Here is a 21,735-nt window from a genome sequence, read left to right on the forward strand (position 1 = left end):
GCTTTCCGGGCGCCGGCGAGCAGTACCACAAGTCTTGTCGAGCCCTCGTACTGACCCTCGACCTCGCGCTACACCACAGTCGTCCCCTCAACCGGCCTCGACTTCGTCAAGTCGTCGTCGGCACCCTCTCGATCGACCTAGACGACCGCGAGCTCAGGCGGCGGGCCCAACATGGACCCGTTCTCGAGTCCTGAAGACGACGCCAACGCAGGGTCCGTCCCCCCTCGCTCTCTCGTGCCGTCTCGAGCCCCGCATTGACGACCTCCCTCGCCTTGTTCCCCTTCTGCCTTCCCTCGCTCGCCCTCGACCCGCCGCACCCTTGCGCCACGTCCACCTCACCTGCAGCAACATCTGGTTCGGTCCTCCAGATGGCTACGTCGAGCCGTCGTGGCCCGGGTTGTACGTCCTCGGCGTCGAACCCGCCCAGTACCTGTACAGCCCCGAGCAGATCTGGCGCTTCACCCTGTACGACACGCTCGTCCTCTTCGGCACCGTCTACTTCCTCGCCGGGTGCCTGTGCGGCGCCAACTTTAGCCGGCGCCACCCTCGCCTCGCCCTCGTCGCGCCCGCCGCCTTCAGCCTCGTCGGCATGACGCTCGGCTTCGTGTCGGCCACCATCGTCGGGTACGCGCTCGCGGCGCTGTACAACGCGGCGTTCCTGCGCATGAGCTGCTTGATCCCGGCCGTCTGGAGCCTCGTGCAGCTCTTCGTCCTCATCCTCGCGAGCATCACCATCCAGTCGGGCACGTTCATGGGCTGAGAGGGTCGACGTCGGGCGCACGGTGCGTCCCCTCTCTCCTTCATTCCCGATGGTCGTCGAAACGATCTCGAGCCGCACTCGAGCCAAGTTGGCTGAGCCCTCGGTGTATGCAGGCGCGCCCCCCTCCCCGCGCGACAGGCGCGACCGACCCTCTCCCTCCTTCCCTCACAGGCCTCACCTCGCTCGCTCTCCACCGGCCGTTGCCTCGCGCACCTGCGCCCGCCTCGACGCCTCTCGATTCGACTCGACCTCGCCCCAGTTGCGCCAACGCGCCCCGTCGCCGTTCGACCGGCCCCGAACCTTTTCCTCGAGCTTGTGAGCACCTCTCCCCCTCTTCTCTCAGCAGCAGCACCCTCGTCGCGCCGGTCGGTCGAGCACGACCCGCCGCATGAAGATAAAGATTTCTGCCATTATGTTTTACCTCCGACCAGGCCGGACGTCAGAAACCCGTGCCGCTCACCATGAGGAGACTCGAATTCCATACGTCAACACCACTCGGACGGCAACGCGTTTGCGCTCGACACGACGACCGACGACGACGAGGAGGGAGGGTGCCGCAGCTGCTGCTACTGCACGAGCAAGGAGGAGCCTCGAGCAGTCGAGCACGTCGCTGACCTCGCTCTCCCCCCTTCCCTCCCCCTCCCCTCCTCGCCTTCCAGCACGTCTTTCTGTTGCAGGTTTCTCGGCCATTCTCGCCGTCGTTGGTCGCTGCAGCCCGAGTCGGTCCCGCTTGGATCGAGCGCGCGGTGGACGCCAGACGAGGCAAGTCGGCCGCTTGGCGCTCGAAGCGGAACGGCTGGTCGCTCGAGCTTTGTGTATCTCTCTCCTCTCGCGTGTTGTTGCAAACCATCCTTGTCTACTCTCTGCTTGCGAGACCCGCGGTGTGCGCGAGAGAGCCGGAAGTCCGCGCCGAGAGAAGAGAGGGACAGACACGAGGCGCGAGGCGCAGTTACTTTCGCGTGAGTACGGGGCGGCAACGCCGAGCCAGACACGGTCGCGGAAAGAGTGCGAGGTCTCGATCGTACTTGCCCTGAGGAGGAGGGTCGAGCAGTGTCGAGAGCCGTCTCTGCCCTCTTCGCGCTCGTCCTCGTCCTCGTCGTCCAGCGCGCCTAGAGGGCCGCACGGCGCGTCCACCCTCGAGCACACCTGCACCCGGGCCCACCTGCACCGCGCACGCCCACCCTCGGCACCCCTCTCGTGCCCCCGTCACCACACCACCCTCGTCGACATCAGCACGCGACCTCGCTCTCACGCCCCGGAGCCAGCCTGCGATGCCGACCCCGCCGTGCCCGATCCCGCCACCGCTGCCGCCAGCAGGGGCGAGGGCACCCGCGCCGTCGCACGCCGCCGCGGGCCACTCGTACTCGGCGTCGCTCCCGCCCACCTACCGCCTCTCGGCCTTCCCCGTCTCGCCCTCGGCCACCAACGACGACCAGGGCTCCTTCTCGACCCTCGCACCAGGACTCGGCCTCGAGCAACGCAGCTCTGACAGCGACGCCGACGCCGACGACGACGACACCGGCCACCGTCGACCGCCCAGCCCTCCCTCTCCCTCGACCCCCTTGTCGCCCTCCTCGCACCGCCCGACACGCACCACTCGCGGCTTTGACTGCCCCAGCACCGCACCCGCGTCGGCGCCAGCCGCAGCCGCAGCATCGAGCGGCATCGACCTCCGCAGCACGAGCGCGAGCAGCGCGCGCTCGTCCTCGTCGTGCACCGACACGAGCGCGTCTACGTCGACCACCACGACCGAGGACGACGTCGACGAGTGCGCGACGCCCCTCTCGAGCCTCGCCGGCTCGACCGCCTCGATGACGGCCTCCGAGTCGTGCCGAGCGACCGCCGCGCCCGGGCACGCGCCCACGACGAGCTCGTCCGCCGCCGCTCCGCGCCCGCCCTTGACGAGCGGTGGCAGCGGCAGCGACCTCGCGGCGCGCCTCGAGTGGGGCATGCAGGGCCTCGTCGTCGCGCCCCAGGTGCCCAAGGACGACGCGGCAAAGCGCGAGCGCGAGGCGCGCGCCGTACGCGGCGGGTGGGAGGACCCGGCGCTCGCCGCCGCGAGGAGGGCGCTGTGGGACGACGTCGTCGCCGTCGACGAGGACGAGGACGCGCAGCCCGGCGAGGTCGGGCGCGTGCGGGGCGAGGAGGGGACGGCCGAGCGGCGGCCGGGCCAGGACGACGGCGAGGCGGGCGTGTCGGTGCGGCGCGACGACAATGACGACGATGTCGCACGTGACGGCGACGAGGAGGAGGACCGAGGAGACGACGACGAGGGCCTGCCGCGCCCACGACGACCGTGCCACACGACGCTCGCGCCGCGCTTCTCGTGCCTGCGCCACTCGCCCTCGGCGCGAGCGTCCCTCTCGCTCCCCTCGTCCTCGTGCCCGTCGTCATCCGACGACGGCCCTCTCCCGCCCTCAACCTCGACCTCGACCTCGCCCCTCCCGACGAGCGGCCGCCTCTCGCCCTCGGCCGCGTCGACCTCGTCGACGTCGGAAGGCGCGCCCGCGTCCGTCACCTTTTCGTGCGCGCCGCCCGAAACGTGCCCGACGTGGTCGGCCGAGGCCTACTCGCGCCGCGGCGACGCGCCCGTCGAGAAGCTCTCGATCCGCGAGTGGATCGAGCTCCAGGGCGTGCGCGAGGCCGTCGGCGTGTGGAGCGGCAAGATTGCCAAGTGGGACGAGGCCCAGGTGCTTGCCGAGGCGAGCGCCGGCGCGGGCGGCGACGGGCAGCTCAGCACGCCGACGAGGGGCCGCCCGCCAGGAGGGCTCGCCGCCGTCGTCGGCGTCGTCCACATTTCGCGCAGCACGCCGACGTCGCCCGTCGACCCGAACCGCATGCCGTTCCCCTAGTCGTCGCCCCGTCCCTCTCTCCTCGACCGTCGTGCCCTCTCGCAACCCGCCGACCTGCATTGTCTTTACTCTCCCCTCTCCTCGTTCTACCCCCTCTTCTCTCTTACTCTCTCTCTCTCTCGTCGTCGTCTCGCACTCTGCCTTTCGTCCCTGCTGTTGGTACCACCACGAGCGTGCGCGCTCTTCTCTCTCCCCCTTGCCGCCCCAGGATCTCCTCTCGTCTCTGTAGGACGTTCTTCTGCCGTTCGCGCAACACCTCGTTCGTCTCGGCCCTCTCCTCTCTTTTGTCTCTCGTCGCACGTACTCGCAGAAAGAAAGAACGAGAGAGAGAGAGGGAGACAGAAAACGAGAGCGAGTTGCAGCCCCAGCTCGCGCCTCCTCAGTCGCGAACAGCGTACACCTCCTTGCTGACGCGGTCCCAGTTGTCCCGGTCGACGGCCCACCTGCGCGCAAAGTCGCGCTCGAGCGCGTGGAACGTCCTCCCGACGATGACGAACGAGTGCAGCGGGCCGCCGAACGCGTCCTCGTCGAGCGCGGCGAGCTCCGACAGGGTGCCGCTGACGAACGTCTGCGACGGGTGGCCGACGCGCGACGCGCTGATGGCGAGCGTCGTCGACGGGTCGAGCGCGTCGGCTGCCGGGGCGACGCCGGATGCGGGGGCGGCGTCGTCGGAGGAGGAGGAGGAGGCAGAGGGCGAGGGAGGGAGGAGCGACAGGAGCTGCGAGATGGCGCACGGGACCGACATGTACCGAGGCGGCTCGTAGATCTTGCGCCCGCTGTAGGGGAAGACGGCGAAAGCCGAGCGTCAGGGATTGTACGGCTTGCTGAGAAGGTCGCGAATGAGAGAGAGAGAGAAACGTAGCGACGCACCGAGCGAGGTTCTCCTCACTCTGCTCCTTGACCTTGATGTCGAGCAAGCACAGCGTGTGCAGGCCGAGGCGAGCGTTCTCGCGCACGCGCTCGAGCCAGCTGTCGGGCCGCCACGAGTCGGTGAAGAACGGGATCGAGACCGTCTGGCCGTAGTTGTACAGGGCGAGGCCGAGCGCGCCGACGGCGTTCATGACGGACGCGTTGTGGATGACGACGTAGGGGACCTCGAGGTCGTCGGCACGCAGGAGAAGGTCGGCGTGGGTGGTTGCGCTGCGAGAGGACGAAGGAGGAGAGGGTTCGAGGTGAGCGCTCGTCGCTCGGCGGAACGCAGTCCTTCTCTCCTCGGCTTGAAAAGGGGACGCACCCAAAGGGATCGCCAACGACGAGGAAAGCGACGTCGACCTTGTCTGCGTCCTTGAGGATGGCGTCCGAGTCGGTCTCGACCATGTCGCGGTCGGCGACGATGATGTCCTTGCCGTAGAAAGACTCCTGCGCGCTCGCCCACCTCGTCAGTTCTGTTCGAGGGGACAGTGGAGGGCAGTGAGAGAGGAACGGACCAGGCGCTCCTTGCCAATGCCGAGGATGGAGGTGTACGCCTCGAGGTAGACGCGCTCGCTGCCCTTGATGGCCTCGAGGCCGCGGATCGTGACGTCCTTCTCGTCGTGCAGGCCGAGACCGATCAAGTACAGGACCATGGCGGTACTGGTTCGAGGTGTGGGGGAGAGGGGAGAGGTGGGAGACGAGACGAGCTGATGAGAAGCGGGAGGGCTCTGGCGGGCTGGTCGAGGCGTGTGTGCTTGCTGCCGGGGTGCGTAGAGGTCGCTGCGAGCCGCTGTCGGACCTGGCGAGCGAGTTGAGCGTGAGAAGCGAGAACTAACCGCCGCGATTAGGTCGAGCTCGTCTTGCTCGCGCTCGCTAAGTCGATCAAGGCTGCTCTCGCTCGTGCAGGACACAGTTGGCAAGGCAAAGGACAAAGTTACAGTACTGCGTCTCTTACAAGGGGTAAACAGGCAGGTGGGGGGCATCTGTGAGGGGCATCTGGTGCGAGAGACTGGGGACAACGACGGAGGGAGGAGGTGGTTGTCGGCGCCAACGGCGACGACGACGAGTCTATGATGCGGCGGCGAGAGAGAAAAGGAGGAAGGGCTCCCCAGTACAGGAGAGAGGGGCATGACGCGCCGCGTCGAAAGCCCTGCTGGTGGTACAGGGCGAAAGAGGGTGAGGGAGGGAGGGGGAAGGAGGGGGAAAATCGTCCGTGTTCTCGAGGTGATGCTGATGATGCTGGCTGACTGCTGATGGGTGTAGATGCGCGGTACTGACGAGAGAAAGAGAGGCCGGGGAAAGTCGAGTCGAGGCGAGGCGAGGAAGGGCAAATCGAGAAGCGAGAGGGAAGGAGGAGGAGGACCGGGCTAGCCGTCGACGACGTCGACGACGAGCCTAGTACCACGCCGACGAGCCGCCGCCGTACGACGCGCCGCCGGCCGGGGCGCCGCCGTACCCGCCGTAGCTGCCGCCGCCGGTGCGAGGGGGGCCAAAGCCGCCCGCACTGCCGGCCGCACCGCCCGCCGGGCCCCAGCCACCGGCGCCGCCGCCCGACGAGAAGCCGCCGCCGCCCATGCGCGACGAGGCACCGCCGCCGAACCCGCCCGAGCGGACGTCGCGCGAGGGACCGCGACCGCGACCGCCACGGCCGCCGCCGCCGCCGCGACCGCCGAACCCGCCCGACTCGGACGAGACCGACTCGAGCCAGGCCGGGACGTCCTGCTTGGCCTCGCGCAGGAGCTCGATGAGCTCGCGCACAATGTTGCGGTTGCCGCGGTTGAAGAAGGCCGTGGCGGCACCCGTGTTGCCGGCGCGACCGGTGCGACCGATGCGGTGGACGTAGTCGTCGATGTCGGACGGCAGGTCGTAGTTGACGACGTGCGTGACGTTGGGGATGTCGAGACCGCGAGCGGCGACGGCCGTCGCGACCATGACCGGGGTGCGGCCCGAGCGGAACGTCTCGAGGGCGTACTCGCGCTCGCGCTGCGTGCGGTCGCCGTGGATCGACGTCGCCTGGAAGTTGTTCTGGGCGAGGAAGCCCTCGAGCATGTCGGCCATGCGCTTGGTCTCGACAAAGACGAGCGTGAGGCCGCCGGGCGGGAGGGCGAACAGGATGTCGAGCAGGACCGAGCGCTTGTCCTCGTCCTCGACGTACTCGATCTTCTGCGTGATGTTCTCCGACGTCGAACCAACGCGGCCGACCGACAGGAAGATGTAGTCCTTGAGGAAGTCGCGCGCGAGCATCTGGATCTCGCGCGGGAACGTCGCCGAGAACATGAGCGTCTGGCGATCCATGACGTCGGGCATGTCGGCCTGCTGCACGATGCGGCGGATCTGGGGCTCGAAACCCATGTCGAGCATGCGGTCGGCCTCGTCGAGGACGAGGTAGCGCACGTTGGCCATCGAGATGCGGCCGCGCTCCATGAGGTCGACGAGGCGACCGGGCGTCGCCGACAGGAGGTCGCAGCCCATGTCGAGCTGGCGCAGCTGCGAGCCGATGTCGGCGCCGCCGTACACGACGGCCGGGTGGACCCACGAGCGGTACGCGAACTTGCGCGCCTCCTCGTGGATCTGCGACACGAGCTCGCGCGTCGGGGCGAGCACGAGCGCCGTCGGGTACGCCTTGCGGTTGCGGCCGTAGCCACGGCCGGCGTCCGCGGCCGGGTTGGCGCGCGGGCCGTACGTGAACAGGGCCGAGAGGATCGGGAACAGGAAGCCGCCCGTCTTGCCCGAGCCCGTCTGGGCACAGGCCATGAGGTCGCGGCCGCCGTTGACGATGGGCACCGAGTACTTCTGGACGGGCGTCGGCGTCTTGTAGTGCGCGAGCTTGATGTTCTCGAGGAGGTGGGCGTCGATGGGCGGCAGGAACTCGGTGACGGGCTCGGGGACGTCGGTGCCGGTCGCCTCGACGGGGATGTCGGCGTACGCGTCAAAGTTGATGCCCGTCTGCTGCTTGGTGACGTCGCCCAGGTCGCCGAAGAGCTCCTTCTCGAGGCGCTGGTTCGACGGGCCCGGCTGGTGCTTGCCGTCGCGCCACACGCCGTAGCCGTCGCGGCCGGCGAACGCGCTGCCGCCGCCGAAGCCGCCACCGCCGGTGCGGGCGGCGCCGCCGAAGCCACCGGCACCGCCGGCGGCAGGGCGCGCCGAGGGGGCGCTCCAGCCGTCAGTGCGCGGCACGAACGGCGCGGCGGCCGGGTTGCTGTTCCAGCCTGCGGCCTGCGCCGAGGGCGCACTGCGGGTGGGGGACGAGTTTGTCAGTACGATAGACACAGGGTGTGGGAGGGGAGAGAGCTGGAGAAGGGGACGCACGGGCCAGGAGGCGGGGCAGCGGGCGTGGCCGACATCGACTTGCGCATGTGCGGCGGGACGTAGGCCTGCTTGGGCGCGCCGCCGTTGACGTTGAGAGAGCCTGCAGGGTCGGGCGCGGTGCGGGAGGGAGGCGGCAAGGCGGGTGGCGGTGCGTTTCATGCGCAAGAGGAGGGGCGAGGGGCGAGCAGGAGGCGTGCGAGGGCGAGGGGAGGGAAGAGAGGTGGTGGAAGGCAACAGTCAGTGTCTGTGTACGGACTGGGGCGCGCAACGGCACCGCCCAGGCTCTGTGGAGAGCGAGAACGGGCCGGGGAAGAAAGGGAGATTGGGAGGCGAGAGGGACGCACTCAGCGAGCTCTCGAGACCGGTGTCATTGCTGGACATCTGGTGGTGGATGGTAGAGAGTGTGTAGGGGTGTAGGTCGGAGATAGGGGCAAGCACACGAGCTTGAGGGGGAGATGAGGGGAGAGGGAGGGGGGGAGGAGGAGTCGACACTCCGAGCTCTCTCCGTTGGCGCGCGCGCGCTTCGAGGCGCGCTTGCCTCGCCTGGCTCAGCTGCGTCGAAACTCGAGCTCGAGCCTCGCCGTCATTCGTTCGCCTCGACCACCTCTTCCGGAACTCGCTCTGCGCGGCTGCTCACTCGTCGCCGCTCGGTCCCGCGCAGCTGGCTCGCTGTCCCTGGTTCCTCGCTTTGCTGTGGCACACGCACGGGCCACCTCGCCTCGCCACCGACTCGGGTGCCGCGCTTGCTCTCACTCGTCGAGACCCGTGCACGCTCAAGTCGATGCTGCTCTCGACGCTGCTCGGCTCTCTCGCACAGAACCTCGTACGAAGAGACGCAGTATTGTACGCTGCAGGATGCGGCTACAAAAGGCGACGCTCGAGAGAGCTACGGCGGCGAGACGGCAGCAGAGGCTCGAGCGTGAGGGCCGCCAGCAAGCGCTCGTCGGCGGCGGGAGCACGAGAAGCGCGCAAGCCTCTAGGGCCTGCGTGCGGGAAAGCAGGAAAGAGAGAGGCCGGTCTCCCAACGACTCGTTCGACGACGGCGACGACGCACATGTCAGGCCTTTTGCTCCGCACCGCCCGACGCCGGCAGCCACGAGGACCACCGACGCCGGGACCTCGGATAATGTAGATAAGTATGTTGTGTAAAGGTTCATCATGTGTGCGTCGTCGTCGTCGTCGTCGTCGTCGTTGTCGTTCGCCGTGAGAGGACCGAAGGCGGGAGGAGGACGAGGCTCGCGCAAGCGCTCGGCCGGGTGCCGCACGGGGCTCGGGGCAGAAGCTAGAGTCCAGCAGGATAGGTGGCCTGCCCGCCTGGCCGACTGGGCGAGGGCGAGGGCGGGCAAAGTCGAGGAAAAGCTTCGAGTCTGGCGAGGCGTGTGGAGGAGCGAGGCGAGGTTGGAGGGTGATGCGGCGTGGTGGAGGGTCGAGAGTAGTCGGCGCGCTGTTGAACGGTGGGCTGAAAGGAGGCAAAGAGCGTGGTAGTGGGTGAAGGAGGAGAGGGAGAAGGGAGCTGGAGGGGCGAGCTGGGTCGAGCGCGAGCCCGCTCGCCTCGGTCGCCCTCTCCAGGTTCCCTCGTCCTCCACGGCAGCAGCTTCAGACGTGAGCCCTTGGTCGCCTGCCCTCCTGCGAGACGTGCCGCTCACCCTGTCCCTGCCTCCTCTCCCCCTCGCACCTCGCCACCTCGACCCCGGCCCGCGCCTCGACTTGGCGCCCTCGTCTTTTCCCCATCGCCTGCCCGCCGCACTCGCCCACGCCCGCACCCGTCCCTGCCACCTTTCGACACACCCGCAGAGGTACATCTGCCCCCTCTTTGAACCGCACACGCGGCCCCGAGCGCGACGAGGGCAACACGGCGAGGTCGGACTGCGCTCGAGCGGGCGCGCGAGCTGGGAGCTTTGCGCTCGAGGGGACCGCCGCAGCGCGCAGGGTGGGACGGGGCAGCAGGCGGTGGGAATGCCGTCAGGGAGGACTGCTGTGCGGGATCGGCGGCCGCTGGGGCGAGCACGCAGCGACGACGGGCACCACCACCCTCGTCCCTTGGACCCTCGAGCTGACCCTCTGTCCGTCGCACCCCGCGCAGCCACCATGTCGCTCGTCGTCCCCGAAGCTCACGTGCAGTTCCAGCACATCTTGCGTCTGCTGAACACCAACGTGGACGGCAAGCGCAAGATCATGGTCCGTCCCCTCTCCGCCCCTCCTCGCCTCGTGCGGTCGCGTGCGGTCGACAGGTCGGACCTGACTCTTCCTTCTGCGCCCGCCAACAGTACGCCCTGACCGAGATCAAGGGTGTCGGTCGTCGCTACGCCAACCTCGTCTGCAAGAAGGCCGACGTCGACCTGACCAAGCGGTGCGTCTCGACCGCTCGCTCTCTCGTCTCGCCAGCGCGAGGTGGGGCCCGCACCGCGTCGTACATCGAGACTGACCCTGTCGTCCACCTCTCCCTCTCTCCCGTCCGCCGCGCCCGACCACGCCCGCCGCGACTACCTGTCCTCCCCTCACCCCGTCCACCTCGACCGCGACCCGCCGGCCCGCCCGTCCGCTCCAACCCCGACAGCGCCGGTGAGCTCAACCCGGACGAGCTTGAGCGCATCGTCACCATCATGCAAAACCCGGGCCAGTTCAAGATCCCGAACTGGTTCGTCAACAGGCAGAAGGACATCGTCGACGGCAAGTACGGCCACCTCCTGTCCAACCAGCTTGACTCGAAGGTGCGCTCCCTCTCTCTCTTCGTCCTGGCTGTCGGCGTGGCGAGCGACGAGCGAGCCCGCTCGACGATGAGACGACACCGTCGTCGGGTCCGCTCGACCCGCCTCGAGTCCTTTTCACTGACTCGCTCTTCCCTACCACAGATGCGTGAGGACCTCGAGCGCCTCAAGAAGGTGCGCACCTCTCTCTCTCTGTGTCTGCATCTCGAAGAGGCGCTTAGCGCATGCGCCCCTCGCAACCCCGACGACTGACTCCTCCCTTCCCCTCTCACAGATCCGCAACCACCGCGGTCTTCGCACGTACTGGGGCCTCCGTGTCCGGTGCGTCCTATCTCTCTGCGTCGTGATCTGCTCGATGGGTCTCGAGAGGCGGACCCACGGACCTTCCCTGGCCTACGTCACTGACGCTCTCTCCCTCTCCCCCTCTCTCTCTTCCTCTCTCCCTCCTGCTCTCCCTTCTCCCGCACACAGTGGCCAGCACACGAAGACGACTGGTCGCCGCGGCAAGACGGTTGGTGTCAGGTGCGCCCGCCGTTCTCTCGTCGTCGCTCGAGGGCGTCAACCTGACCTCGTCCTCCCTCTCTCCCTCCTCGTCCCGCCCACAGCAAGAAGAAGTAATCGCCTCGACCTTGCTACACGCTGGCTCGACCCTGGGGAAGGCGGCTGGACGGCTGGGGACTCGGTCTGCAACGAACGCGCCGCAGCTTTTTGGACCCGAGTCGTGCGCCCATGTACCGAGAGGTGGCGTGAGAGCATAGGACGTGTGTGCGGGCGTGTGAGAGAGGTCCTGGCAGCCGTGCAACCCGCTGCAGGGCGCGAGCAACGTCGAGGTCGAGAGTGTCTGTTCGCTCGCTCTGGCTCCTCTGTCGCCTCGCCGCCGGTCGCCCCTGCTGCGCCTCGAGCCGCTCGAGAGCACCCCGACACTCTCTGCGCCGCCTCCAGCATGCGCCATCCCGCCCCAGCAGCCGTGCCCGCCTCGTGCGGCGCGTGTTGATCAACTCGCCTCATCGCCAACGTCGCCAGCTCGCGGCGGCGGCATCATGGGAGCAATTCAGTGCAGCGTGGTGGCTACAGAGAGGTGCAGGGTGGGCAGTGGCCCGGCGGCGGACCAGCGCGAGCGAGTGCGTCCTCTTCTCCTTCCCCTCTCCACCTCCTCGTCCTCCCCTCCCTCCTGCGTCTCTCCCCCGCAGCCGCCGGCCGGTCCCACCGCCCGCAGTACGCGTCGATGTACTGACTCGACCCTCTCACAGGTGGTACGGCTGCGGGAGACTCAGGAACGCGCGGCTGGGCGGCGGGCGGTGGGCTCTCGACCTCGAGCCGGTTCATCTAGATCCCTGTGCGTCCCTATCGCTCTCGTCCTTGCCTCCAGGACTCGCACACGGACCTTTACGCCTCTGTGAGCCGCGTTCTGACCCTCTCGTCCTCGCGCCGCAGCTTTGTCGAGCCCTCGATGGCACCCCTCCTTCTCGGACCCCGAAAGCTCCCCCTCGTACCCTTCCTGCTTCTCGCGACGGCCCCTGTCGATGCCGATACGCCCTCTGTAGGATATGGGCGGGCCCCGGCGGTCCAAGCTGCCCGCCCTGTGAAAGTTACTCGTCCCGGCGGCCGACCAAGCCGAGCCGTCGAGGACGGGTCTGACGAGGCCGCGCCCGCCCTCTTTGCCCTCGATAGGCAGCGGGCGCACCCCGGTGAGCCGATGCGCACGGCAGCGCCCCTCGGGGCCCGCCCGTGCGCCCGGCCACCTACTAAAGACAGGGGGATCCTGCGCACCCTCGCTCAAACGCTATCTCTTGATCTAGCAGGGTTATGGCCTTCTGCGCGCGCCAGAACGAACGAGGAGGTGTCTGCGGTGCAATCGAGCGCGTTTCCCGAGCCCTTTTATCGTATAGAGCGCGACTTGGCTCGCCTGCCTCCCCCTTTGCGAGTTCGAGTCCAGCGAGGTCGAGAGAGCTCTGGGCTCGCTTCTCCCGTTTCAAGCACCTTCGTTAGAGTGTCTTGACGGCTCCATCGAGAAACGCGAGACACAGAGCAGCACGCGAGCGAGTTCTCCTCGCCCGCCTTCCACTTGAGAAGGCTCGCTCGCGCCCCTTCCGCGCCGCCAGATCCTGCACCCTCGTCTCGCTTCTCGGCCCAAGCTGTCTAAGGACGCGCCCCGCTGATCGCGAGCGAGCGTGAAAGCACAACGAGAGGAAGACAGCGTGTGACAGCTGAGACGGTCGGACGCGCTCTGACCGTCGCTCAGCCTCTCAGCCACGCTTTTGTCGCCTCTCATGCTCGCTTGTACACGCAACTCTGCTGTGTTGACCGCTCGCTGTCAATGCTCGCGATATGCGCTCAGCTGCAGGCCCGTAAGATTGAGATCGACCTGCTCTCGAGAGACCCACCTTCTCAAATCGCGTCGTCTCGCAATCCTCGCTCCCTCGCCCAGATTGTCGCCTCTCGCGTCACCTCGTCAGCGTGGCCTGGGGACTTTCGGCGGGAAAGCTGGCGACCCTCTCTGAGCCGTCGCTGTTCGGCGGCACGTCGCTCAAGCTTACTGAGCGGAACGTGCACGAGTAGAGCGACGCACGCCCTGCTCTCGCGAGCGAGGTTGGCTTTCGACGAGAGGCGCGCTCTCGCGAGAGACGCGAGAAAGGCAGTGCCACACCGCGCCTGGGTGAGGCCGACGAGAGACCGCGGAAAAGTAGAGCCGACTGCGAGGCGGCAAGGTCGCTCTGACCTCGTCGTCAACGAGTAGCCGAGCCTCTCACGTCCAGACGGTCTCAACGTGCGACGCCCATGCTGCGACGCCAGTCCTGAGCCCAGACCGCCGAGCCAACTCGGCCTGCTGCTCCTCTCGCTCTCACTCTCGAGCCCATCTCGCGCGCGCCCGAGCCGACGAGAGAAACCAGCCTTTGACTTGGCAGGGGGGTAGAGCCGACGGAGAACGTGACGAAAGAACGACAGAAGTAGTGTGGGTGGGGGGTAAGGGCCGCAACCGCTCGAGGGGGCCGGGCGGGCGGGCGACGACAAAAGACGAAGGGGCAAACGGACGGGGAGGGGGACACGACGACGACGAGGTTGGACGAGTGCAGGTGAATAAGCTTACTCCTCGACGTACTGCGCGAGAGATGTAAGAGTCAGTGAGGGCTGCGTGGGCAAGGGAAAGCGCGAGGGAAGGAGAATGGGTGGGACGCACCTCCTCGCCGCCCTCCTCGACGTACTCCTCCTCGTCGTCGATGCCAGCCTCCTGGTACTGCTGGTACTCGGCGACAAGGTCCTGCATGTTGCTGCGCGCGAGAGAGAGATGTCAGTCGTCGAATCGGGCCAAGATCGACTCCTCGAAGGTCGCCCGCCGATGCCGGCGGTCTCGACGACGCTGACAGCGACACAGAGAGAGCGAGACGTACCTCTCTGCCTCGGTGAACTCCATCTCGTCCATGCCCTCGCCCGTGTACCAGTGCAAGAAGGCGCGGCGGCGGAACATGCTCGAGAACTGGGTGTTGATGCGCTGGAAGAGCGTCTGGATCGAGGTCGAGTTGCCGATGAACGTGACGGCCTGCAGGACAAGAACATCGAGAGCGTGTCAGTGAGGCTCACGCAGGAAAAAGAGGGGCCCGCGAGGGAGGGACGGCGGGCGAGGGGCGAGGAACGACGAGTGAAAGGTGGGACGCACCATCTTGAGGCCCTTGGGCGGGATCTCGCAGTGAGCGGTCTGGACGTTGTTCGGGATCCACTCGACGAAGTGGTCGGCGTTCTTCTGCTGGACGGCGAGCATCGTGTCGTCGATGTCGCGGAGCGAGACCTTGCCGCGCCACAGGGCGGCGACCGTCAGGTAGCGGCCCATCCTCGGGTCGCTCGCGGCCATCATGTTCTTGGCGTCGAACATCTGCTGCGCGAGCTCGGGGACCGTGACGGCGCGGAACGACTGCGAGCCCTTGGCCGTGAGGGGCGCAAAGCCGACCATGAAGAAGTGCAGGCGCGGGAACGGCACCATGTTGACGGCGAGCTTCCTCAGGTCCGAGTTGAGCTGGCCGGGGAACTGTCGCGAGGGAAGAGAAAAGGTCAGGTCCCTGTCGCGGCGACGACGACGAGCGACGACGACGACGACGAGGTGCAGAGAGGGGAGAGCGAGGGACGCACACGCAGCGAGGTCGTGATGCCGCTCATGACGACCGAGACGAGCTGGTTGAGGTCGCCGTGGGTGGGCGACGTGAGCTTGAGTGTCCGGAAGCAGATGTCGTCTGCGAGATGGGGCGGATCGAGCGAGTCAGTGACTGGGGCGAGGAAGAGGCGACGATGAGGCAACGAGGACACGGCGACGCACACAGGGCCTCGTTGTCGATGCAGAACGTCTCGTCCGAGTTCTCGACGAGCTGGTGGACCGACAGGGTGGCGTTGTACGGCTCGACGACCGTGTCCGACACCTTGGGCGACGGGACGACCGAGAACGTGGCCATCATGCGGTCGGGGAACTCCTCGCGGATCTTGGAGATGAGGAGGGTGCCCATGCCCGAACCCGTGCCGCCGCCGAGCGAGTGCGTGAGCTGGAAGCCCTGGAGGGCGTCGCACGCCTCGGCCTCCTTGCGGACGACGTCGAGGACCGAGTCGACGAGCTCGGCGCCCTCGGTGTAGTGGCCCTTGGCCCAGTTGTTGCCCGCGCCCGACTGACCAAAGACGATGTTGTCGGGACCTGCGAGGCGGGGCGAGGGACGCAAGTCAGTCCGGGCACTCGAACACGCTTTCCCAGCGTCGCGCACACGTCGAAAAGGGAGAGAGGGACGCACGGAAGAGGCTGCCGAGAGGTCCACCACGGATGACGTCCATCGTGCCCGGCTCGAGGTCGACGAGGACCGCGCGAGGGACGTACTTGCCGGAGCCGGCCCTGGAACGCACGCGAAGGGTCAGAACGAGTGGGGAGGAGCGGGAGGAAGAAGAAAGAGGGGGTACTCGTTGAAGTATACGTTGAGGCGCTCTTGCTGAAGGGGGTTGTCGCCAACGTACTGGCCCTCGCCATCAATGCCTGTTGCCGAGGGGGAAGAGAGAAGGGTCAGGAGAGGTCCTCGGGCGTGAACGGCGACGAACGGCCGCGGCGCATGCGGCTAGTCGACTCTGACGCGTGAAACGGCGGTGCGAGAGTGCGCAGAGGGTGATGGGCGAGCGCAGGGTGGAAAGGGAGTGTCGGGGAGGGAGGCAACGGGACTGGAGGGAGGCGACGAACCGTGCTCCTCGGTGATGGTCTCCCTGCAGGCGCGCGATGTGTCAGGGGTGTGCTGAGAGGCTCAAGGACGCGCAGAGCGACTCACCAGAACTTGGTGCCGATCTGTGAGCGAGAGAGAAAGGGGAGGAGGGAGGGTCAGTCCTCGTCGGCGCTACCGCCGTCTCGACCGCGCCCGCCATCTCTGGACGCCCTCAGACCGCCAAGCTCGCTCATGTGAGCGTGCCGGCCACCCAACCGCCGCGCTCGGCCGCCCGCTCGCCGGATGCAGCTGCTCCCCGCGCCGTCCTCTCTCCCTCGACGACGCTTGGTGACACGAGGGTGTAAGGCGCACCTGGTTGCCACACTGTGGTCATGGGAGTACATCGAGTCAGTTTGCGGTCTCAAGAATGCGCCAGGCGACGACGAGGGGGCATGAGGAACCCGTCGTCGTGTCCGCCAGGCGACGAGGAGAGGAATGGCGACAGGGGACAAACCTGGCCCGTCTGCAGATGTAAAATCTCGCTGCAGAGGGTGAAAGACGCGTCGTCGAGGGCGTGTCAGCCTGGCTCGAGGGTCGCGGAGCGAGTGTTTTGGCGGGGGAGGGCAGGGGCAGAGGTTGGAGGAGCGAGAGCGCACCGCATCGTGGCTTGCGGGAGTGGGTGGACGGGTCAGTCGGGGTCTAGCTTGGCGTAGAGCAGCCTCGAGTACTCACAAGAAGACTAGAGGGAGAGGGGCGAGGTGGAAGATGGGGCGAGGGGGGAGGAGGAGCGCCTCGCTCTCGTCGCGGCCAAGTCGAGAACCTCGACACCGGCGGCGCGTGTCGACCGTCTCTCTCTCGCTCTCGCTGGACGCACTCGAACTGCTGGATACGACGGGTATGTACAAGAAGAGAGCCGGACCAAGCTACGGAAACAAGACGAGCGAGGGAAAAGGGGGGGTATCGCGACCGGGGAATCTGCACGCCGCCTGCACCTCGACAACGACGACGACGACGACGGCTCAGATCAGGCTCAGCTCGAGCGTCCACACTCGCCGCGCCCAGATCTTGACCTCCTTGCCGTTCGCGAGCGTCTCGGTGCTGTGGTCCCACCACACCTTGCGCTGCAGGGCCCGTGCGACAGCCACAGTCAGTCACTGCGCTCGACACAGGGACCCGAGAGGAACGAGAGGGACGCACCGCAGGCTTGCGCCAGAAGAGAAGCAGCTTCTGCGCCGTCGCGAGCTGCTGAGTGTTGACCTGGACGCCGCCCGCCCCGCCGTCGTCGCCCTGCGCCGACGCCAAGCCGTCCTCGGGCGCCGTCGGGCTCGCCGGCGCCGACGCGCTGCCGCCGATCGGCGGGTGCACGATGCCCGTCTTGAGGAGGACGAGCGCGATCGACGCGATGCAGCACCGCGTCGGCTCGAGCGAGCGGTAGCCCCACACGTCGTCGCGCTCAAAGCCGCTCATGCAGAGCATGTCGATCAGGTGCTGCTCGGCGACGTTGTTGTCGCGGCTGACGTTGCGCTGCAGCGCCGTAAAGATGCTGCGGTGCTCGAGGAGGGCGTGGCCGCAGTCGACCTTGAGCTGCGACAGGGCCGCGTTGGGCTTGCCCGCGTCGTCCGACGCCGGGTGGTCGAGCGTGTGCGCGTCGGCGCCCGGCGCCGTCGTGCTCGCCTGGCCGGGCGGGATCGCAAAGTACTCGAGCTCCTCGCGGAGGACGATGACCGACTGCTTGAGGAAGAGCGGGTTCTGGCCGTTGTACTGGGCGATGGGCGACGTGAGCGACAGGTCACGGCGAGGACCGTCGGCAGGACCGTAGAAGGCGTCGCGGGCGGCGCCGAAGAAGTCGAGGACGAACTCGAGGCACCGTGCGTCGAACTGCGACGAGGAGAGGGGTCAGCCGCCAAGTCATGGTCGAGGACGGCGAGAGACAGGAGAGAGAAGGGGACGCACATCGACAAAGTAGACGTCCTCTTCTTCCTCGTCGTCGTCGTCGGTCGACTGGACCGAAGTGCGTGGCGGGCGTTGCGGGCTGAGGACGACGCCGTTCGGGAAGAGGCACAGGAGGACCGACTCGGGGAGCTCCATGAGGGCCTCGCGCTCGAGCGAGAGGCGGTGACCGCGCAGGTCGAGCGAGACCTTTGTCGAGTTGGCGAACGACATGGTGCACCGGGCTGGGCTGCTGCTGGTTCGAGGAGGGGAGGGCGAAGGGCGGCGGCGGTGGGGAGAGGGAGGTGGAGGAGGCGAGGCGGCGCAGGCAGGGGTGCAGCGAGCCTGGTCGGTGTGCTGTGCTGCTCTGGAGGGTAGCTGGACTGTCGAGAGGGTGCAGGTGGTGCTTGTCAGGCGAGAGTGAGGTGCCTCTCCTCCTCCCTCCTCCTCGCCCAACTCCGCGGCCACTGAGCGATCACGATCTCCCGCTCTCAGCGCTCGCCGGTGCAGGCCAGCTTGGTAGCCATGCAAATGTGTCGTACAGCGCCTCCCACCCTCAGTCACAAGCGCTCTGCGTGCCCGACTCGGCCTCTCGCGCGATCTCGACACCTCTCTCGCTCTTGCTCTCGACCACTCTCGCCCGCACCTGCTCGCGCGTCGCCTGCTCGTACCCGCCACCGACATCGAGCGCGAGCCAGAGCGCACACACCGCCTCACGCGAGGCGGGCTCGGCCCCGACCCCTTGGTCGTCCTCTCGTTCGTCGCCGAGCGGACGCTCGCATTCTCCGGCGCGCACCTTGCGCAAGCAGGTCCATCGTCTGCCGCCGCCGCTGCGCCTCTCTCCTCTCGCTCTACCATCGCACCTCCAGCCGACCCCGCCCTCGCCCGCTCAAGTGCGGAGCCTCCCCCAGCCTCGATAGCGATAGCAGCACGCGAGCTCACTCTTTCGTGTCGCCCTCGCAGCCCTCGCCACCACCGACACCCTCCGCCCGCCCGATGATCCACCACGTCGAGCCTAGCCCGGTCTGCGAGGACCTCGTCCTCGCCGTCCTCGCCAAGTTGCCTTCGCGCGAGCTCGTCCAGGCCCGCAACGTCTCGTGTGTCCCTGCTCTTCTTCCATCCTTAACGAACCACAACTGACAGTATCCCCTTCCGCAGGCGCGCGTTCCAGGTCCTCGCCGACGAGGTGTTGCGCAAGCGCTTTGTCGACATTGCCGAGAGCCGCTCGACCCAGCTCATCGTGCGTCCCTTCTCGTTCCTCCTCGCTCGTCCAGTAGCACACACTGACACGCTGCATTCTGCAGCTCGAGTCGTGTGCACCGTACGAGCAGCGAGCGCATCACCGCAAGCCTCTTTCCTTCTCGCACTTTGCGCCGTCGACCAGCGTCTTCTCCGGCAACGTCGCCCTGTTCGCCGTCGACTCGGCGGCGGGCGAGCCCGAGCCGCTCCACCTCGCGCTAGAGGACGGCGACGTCTTCCAGCAGAGCATCCTGTCGGTCCACCTGCGCGCCGCACCGCCGAAGCAGCCGGTTCCCGTCAGCTCGGCACCGACGGCGCACAACGTCGACGACATCGCTATGGTCGACGAGACCGACCAGCCTGTCGCAGCGCCACGCTTCATCGACTACGCCTGGACCCTCGACGTCGCCTCGTCGCTCGACCGGTTCTTCCGCTCGTGGTTCCTCGAGTCGGCCAGCGAGGCCTCGTCCGCCTCCTCGTCGCCGTCCACCTCGCGTGACACGTCGCGCGAGTCGTCGCCTCAGCCACCGTCGCCGTCGCGCGACACGCGCCGCCGCCAGCTCGGCTCGCCGGCGTACAACCCCACCGGGCGCTCGGCCCTCCTGTCGGCGTCCATCTCGTGCGTCCAGGTGCCGCTCGACAGCATCTCGCCCGAGGGCGACGAGGCCGACGTCCTGTGGGCGCTCGCGTCCCGCAACGGCGGCGCGTCGTCGTCGTCGTCGCCGTCGTCGTCGCCCGGCACTCGGTTCGGCTCGCCGGCGAGCTCGGCCTCGTCCTCGCGGTCGTACGAATACTTCTTCGACGAGGTCGCGCTCGACGTCGGCAAGGTGGTCGTCCTCGCCGAGGAGGGCCTGCCCGGGTTCGCGAGGGAGACGAGCGCAAGCGAGTTGGGCACTCGGGCGGGAGCGAGGGTCCTATCGCTCTGAGGCGTGGCCGCTCGATGGTGAAGCTCTTCTAGGTGCGTCCTCATCTCTCTCTCTCTTCTGTTCTGCGGGCACGAGCACGGCGGACTGACAAGCCCTCGCCCCGCCGCAGACTCCTTTCTCCCTTTCCTGCGAGTCTCGCGGTGCCCTCTCTCCCGATCCTCCTCGACCTCCTTCGTCCTCTCGTTCATAGACCTGTCCTTCTTGTACACGTTCTCCTTGTTCTGTCGTCTCTATTCTCCTGCAACTTCCGGTTCCTCATTCGACCTTCCTAACCTCGCCGGCGGACTTTCCGGCTCTCGAGAGACGACGAGAGGGGCACAGAGAGAGAGGGAAGCACTGCTTGGAATGTCATTCGCGAGAGCCCGACGCACAATACAAAGACCTGGAACCCGTCCTCCTGCCCGCCCTTTCCGTCGTCGCACAGACCCTCTCCTCGTCGCCCTCCCTCACTCGCTCCTGCTCAGCTCGTCGCCTCAGAGCTTGCTCTCGCGCTTGACCATGCTCGAGCCGGCGAGGAGGGCCTTCTCGGCGTCGCGCTCCATGCGGTCGAGGAGCTCGGCGCACGTCGGGACGTCGTCGATGAGGCCGCACACGCCCGAGGCCGACCACACGCCGGCGTCCGGGTCGCCAAAGTCGTACACGGACTTGCCGCGAGCGCCAGAGACGAGCTGAAGAGGGGCGGCGAGAGGGGAGAGGTGAGCGGACGAACGGGCGAGAGCGAGAAAGAGGAGAGGGGACACACGGGCTGGATCTCGGGGAACTCGACGCCGCCAGGTCGGCGCTCCTTGGCGACGACCTCCTCGGCAATCTTGTTCTTGAACACGCGAGCAGTGCTGCGGCAGGGACGCAGGAGAGCGTCAGTATCGGCTCGCCGAGGACGCTCCATAGCTGGACCGCCGTGCGGCGGGACGAGCACGAGGGGACGGCGCGAAAGAGTGCGACTCACTTCCTGAGCGTACGGAACAAGTGCGTCGTGCTGCGCTCGTCCGCCTTGACCATGGTCTGCTTGATGTTGTCGTGGACGTACGACTCCTGCGTCGCCATAAAGACGGTGCCGCAGTTGACGCCCTGGGCGCCGAGCGAGATGGCGGCTGCGAGTCCTCGACCGTCGCCGATGCCGCCCGAGGCGATGTAGGGCGTCTTGATCTTGCGCGCCGCGAGCGCGAGCTGTAGGCCGGTCGGGAACGAGGGTCAGTGCGACTCGACGATGACGAGGACCTCGAGGTCGGCTCGTGACCGCCTTCTCTCAGGGCCCGACAAGGAGTGAAAGAGAACTGTAGAGACGCACGAGGAGCAAGCCGCCGATGTCGTCCTCGCCCGGGTGACCTGCGCACTCGAAGCCGTCGATCGACAGGAAGTCGACGCCGACCTTCTCGGCGGCCTGGGCGTGGCGGATGCTCGTGCACTTGTGGATCACGGTGAGGCCGTTCTGCTTGAAGTACTTGATGACCGGGATCGCGGCGGGCCCGCCAGCCGTCTCGGCAATCTTGATGCCCTCCTCGACGATGACCTTGGCGTACACGTCGTACGGCGGCGGCGAGATGGACGGGAGGAACGTGAGGTTGACGCCGCTATATTCGAAGACACGATGGTCAGTGTCGTCGGCCCACAGCGTCGTCGGACAGACAGGAGGGAGGAGCGGGCGCACAAAGGCTTGTCGGTGAGCTTGCGGACCTCGCGGATCGAGTTGCGCAGGTTGTCGGGGCTGCCTGCCGTGAGGCCGGTCAACTGTGGGCGAGGCGCAGAAGGTCAGCTGTGCACGGCGGAGGGCGAGAGCTTGGCGAAGGCGGAGAGAGAGAGAGGGGGACGCACGAGACCCAGGCCTCCCGCGTTGGACACAGCGGCGACGAGCTTGGGCAGGCCGACCCACATCATGCCGCCCTGGACGATGGGCCGCTTGATGCCGAGCTTCTTGGTGAGTTCCGTCTCGATGGCCCTGCG

The 21,735-nt window shown here is 67.4% G+C and overlaps 9 protein-coding genes across 9 annotated transcripts; 4 read left to right on the forward strand and 5 right to left on the reverse strand.

The window, feature by feature from the left end:
• Positions 1 to 126: 126 nt before the first annotated feature.
• On the forward strand, positions 127 to 1,079 carry RHOBADRAFT_50804 (uncharacterized protein; the record flags this gene model as incomplete). The annotated part of the gene is made up of 3 exons (XM_018415505.1): positions 127 to 212; positions 346 to 747; positions 932 to 1,079. Exons 1-3 carry the CDS (start codon positions 172 to 174, stop codon positions 1,077 to 1,079), a joined length of 591 nt encoding a protein of 196 aa, XP_018274373.1. The 5' UTR covers positions 127 to 171.
• A 952-nt stretch (positions 1,080 to 2,031) lies between these two features.
• Positions 2,032 to 3,801, forward strand: RHOBADRAFT_50805 (uncharacterized protein; the record flags this gene model as incomplete). Its single annotated transcript, XM_018415506.1, has 1 exon — positions 2,032 to 3,801. The coding sequence occupies one exon, from the start codon at positions 2,032 to 2,034 to the stop codon at positions 3,610 to 3,612; it is 1,581 nt and encodes a 526-aa protein (XP_018274374.1). The 3' UTR covers positions 3,613 to 3,801.
• A 146-nt stretch (positions 3,802 to 3,947) lies between these two features.
• Positions 3,948 to 5,319, reverse strand: RHOBADRAFT_32985 (uncharacterized protein). Its single transcript, XM_018413069.1, has 4 exons — positions 5,040 to 5,319; positions 4,847 to 4,971; positions 4,483 to 4,752; positions 3,948 to 4,388 (listed from the first exon to the last, which is right to left on the reverse strand). Exons 1-4 carry the CDS (start codon positions 5,175 to 5,177, stop codon positions 3,992 to 3,994), a joined length of 930 nt encoding a protein of 309 aa, XP_018274375.1. The 5' UTR covers positions 5,178 to 5,319; the 3' UTR covers positions 3,948 to 3,991.
• A 118-nt stretch (positions 5,320 to 5,437) lies between these two features.
• RHOBADRAFT_47873 (uncharacterized protein) lies at positions 5,438 to 8,214 on the reverse strand (the record flags this gene model as incomplete). Its single annotated transcript, XM_018415061.1, has 3 exons — positions 5,438 to 7,678; positions 7,834 to 7,933; positions 8,178 to 8,214. The coding sequence occupies 3 exons, from the start codon at positions 8,212 to 8,214 to the stop codon at positions 5,920 to 5,922; spliced, it is 1,896 nt and encodes a 631-aa protein (XP_018274376.1). The 3' UTR covers positions 5,438 to 5,919.
• A 1,707-nt stretch (positions 8,215 to 9,921) lies between these two features.
• On the forward strand, positions 9,922 to 11,055 carry RHOBADRAFT_8099 (uncharacterized protein; the record flags this gene model as incomplete). The annotated part of the gene is made up of 6 exons (XM_018419206.1): positions 9,922 to 10,011; positions 10,101 to 10,183; positions 10,391 to 10,544; positions 10,686 to 10,715; positions 10,816 to 10,862; positions 11,013 to 11,055. Coding segments are annotated over 6 exons (447 nt in total), but the record flags the coding sequence as incomplete, so codon positions are not given.
• A 2,362-nt stretch (positions 11,056 to 13,417) lies between these two features.
• RHOBADRAFT_64375 (beta tubulin) lies at positions 13,418 to 16,451 on the reverse strand. Its single transcript, XM_018418475.1, has 14 exons — positions 16,433 to 16,451; positions 16,357 to 16,366; positions 16,215 to 16,242; positions 16,073 to 16,084; positions 15,827 to 15,843; positions 15,742 to 15,764; positions 15,471 to 15,543; positions 15,308 to 15,405; positions 14,848 to 15,213; positions 14,664 to 14,764; positions 14,197 to 14,562; positions 13,931 to 14,079; positions 13,720 to 13,810; positions 13,418 to 13,640 (listed from the first exon to the last, which is right to left on the reverse strand). Exons 2-14 carry the CDS (start codon positions 16,359 to 16,361, stop codon positions 13,626 to 13,628), a joined length of 1,344 nt encoding a protein of 447 aa, XP_018274378.1. The 5' UTR covers positions 16,362 to 16,366; positions 16,433 to 16,451; the 3' UTR covers positions 13,418 to 13,625.
• A 130-nt stretch (positions 16,452 to 16,581) lies between these two features.
• RHOBADRAFT_50808 (uncharacterized protein) lies at positions 16,582 to 17,944 on the reverse strand. The gene is made up of 3 exons (XM_018415507.1): positions 17,654 to 17,944; positions 16,898 to 17,578; positions 16,582 to 16,821 (listed from the first exon to the last, which is right to left on the reverse strand). The coding sequence occupies exons 1-3, from the start codon at positions 17,861 to 17,863 to the stop codon at positions 16,720 to 16,722; spliced, it is 993 nt and encodes a 330-aa protein (XP_018274379.1). The 5' UTR covers positions 17,864 to 17,944; the 3' UTR covers positions 16,582 to 16,719.
• A 681-nt stretch (positions 17,945 to 18,625) lies between these two features.
• RHOBADRAFT_50809 (uncharacterized protein) lies at positions 18,626 to 19,794 on the forward strand (the record flags this gene model as incomplete). The annotated part of the gene is made up of 3 exons (XM_018415508.1): positions 18,626 to 18,726; positions 18,788 to 18,869; positions 18,934 to 19,794. 3 exons carry the CDS (start codon positions 18,626 to 18,628, stop codon positions 19,792 to 19,794), a joined length of 1,044 nt encoding a protein of 347 aa, XP_018274380.1.
• Positions 19,795 to 20,267: 473 nt separating this feature from the next.
• Positions 20,268 to 21,720, reverse strand: RHOBADRAFT_11340 (uncharacterized protein; the record flags this gene model as incomplete). Its single annotated transcript, XM_018412044.1, has 6 exons — positions 20,268 to 20,462; positions 20,537 to 20,627; positions 20,741 to 20,961; positions 21,083 to 21,365; positions 21,443 to 21,522; positions 21,607 to 21,720. Coding segments are annotated over 6 exons (984 nt in total), but the record flags the coding sequence as incomplete, so codon positions are not given.
• Positions 21,721 to 21,735: the final 15 nt, after the last annotated feature.

Source organism: Rhodotorula graminis (assembly GCF_001329695.1).
Source record: "Rhodotorula graminis WP1 unplaced genomic scaffold RHOBAscaffold_1, whole genome shotgun sequence".
In the NCBI taxonomy this organism is placed as follows: domain Eukaryota; kingdom Fungi; phylum Basidiomycota; class Microbotryomycetes; order Sporidiobolales; family Sporidiobolaceae; genus Rhodotorula; species Rhodotorula graminis.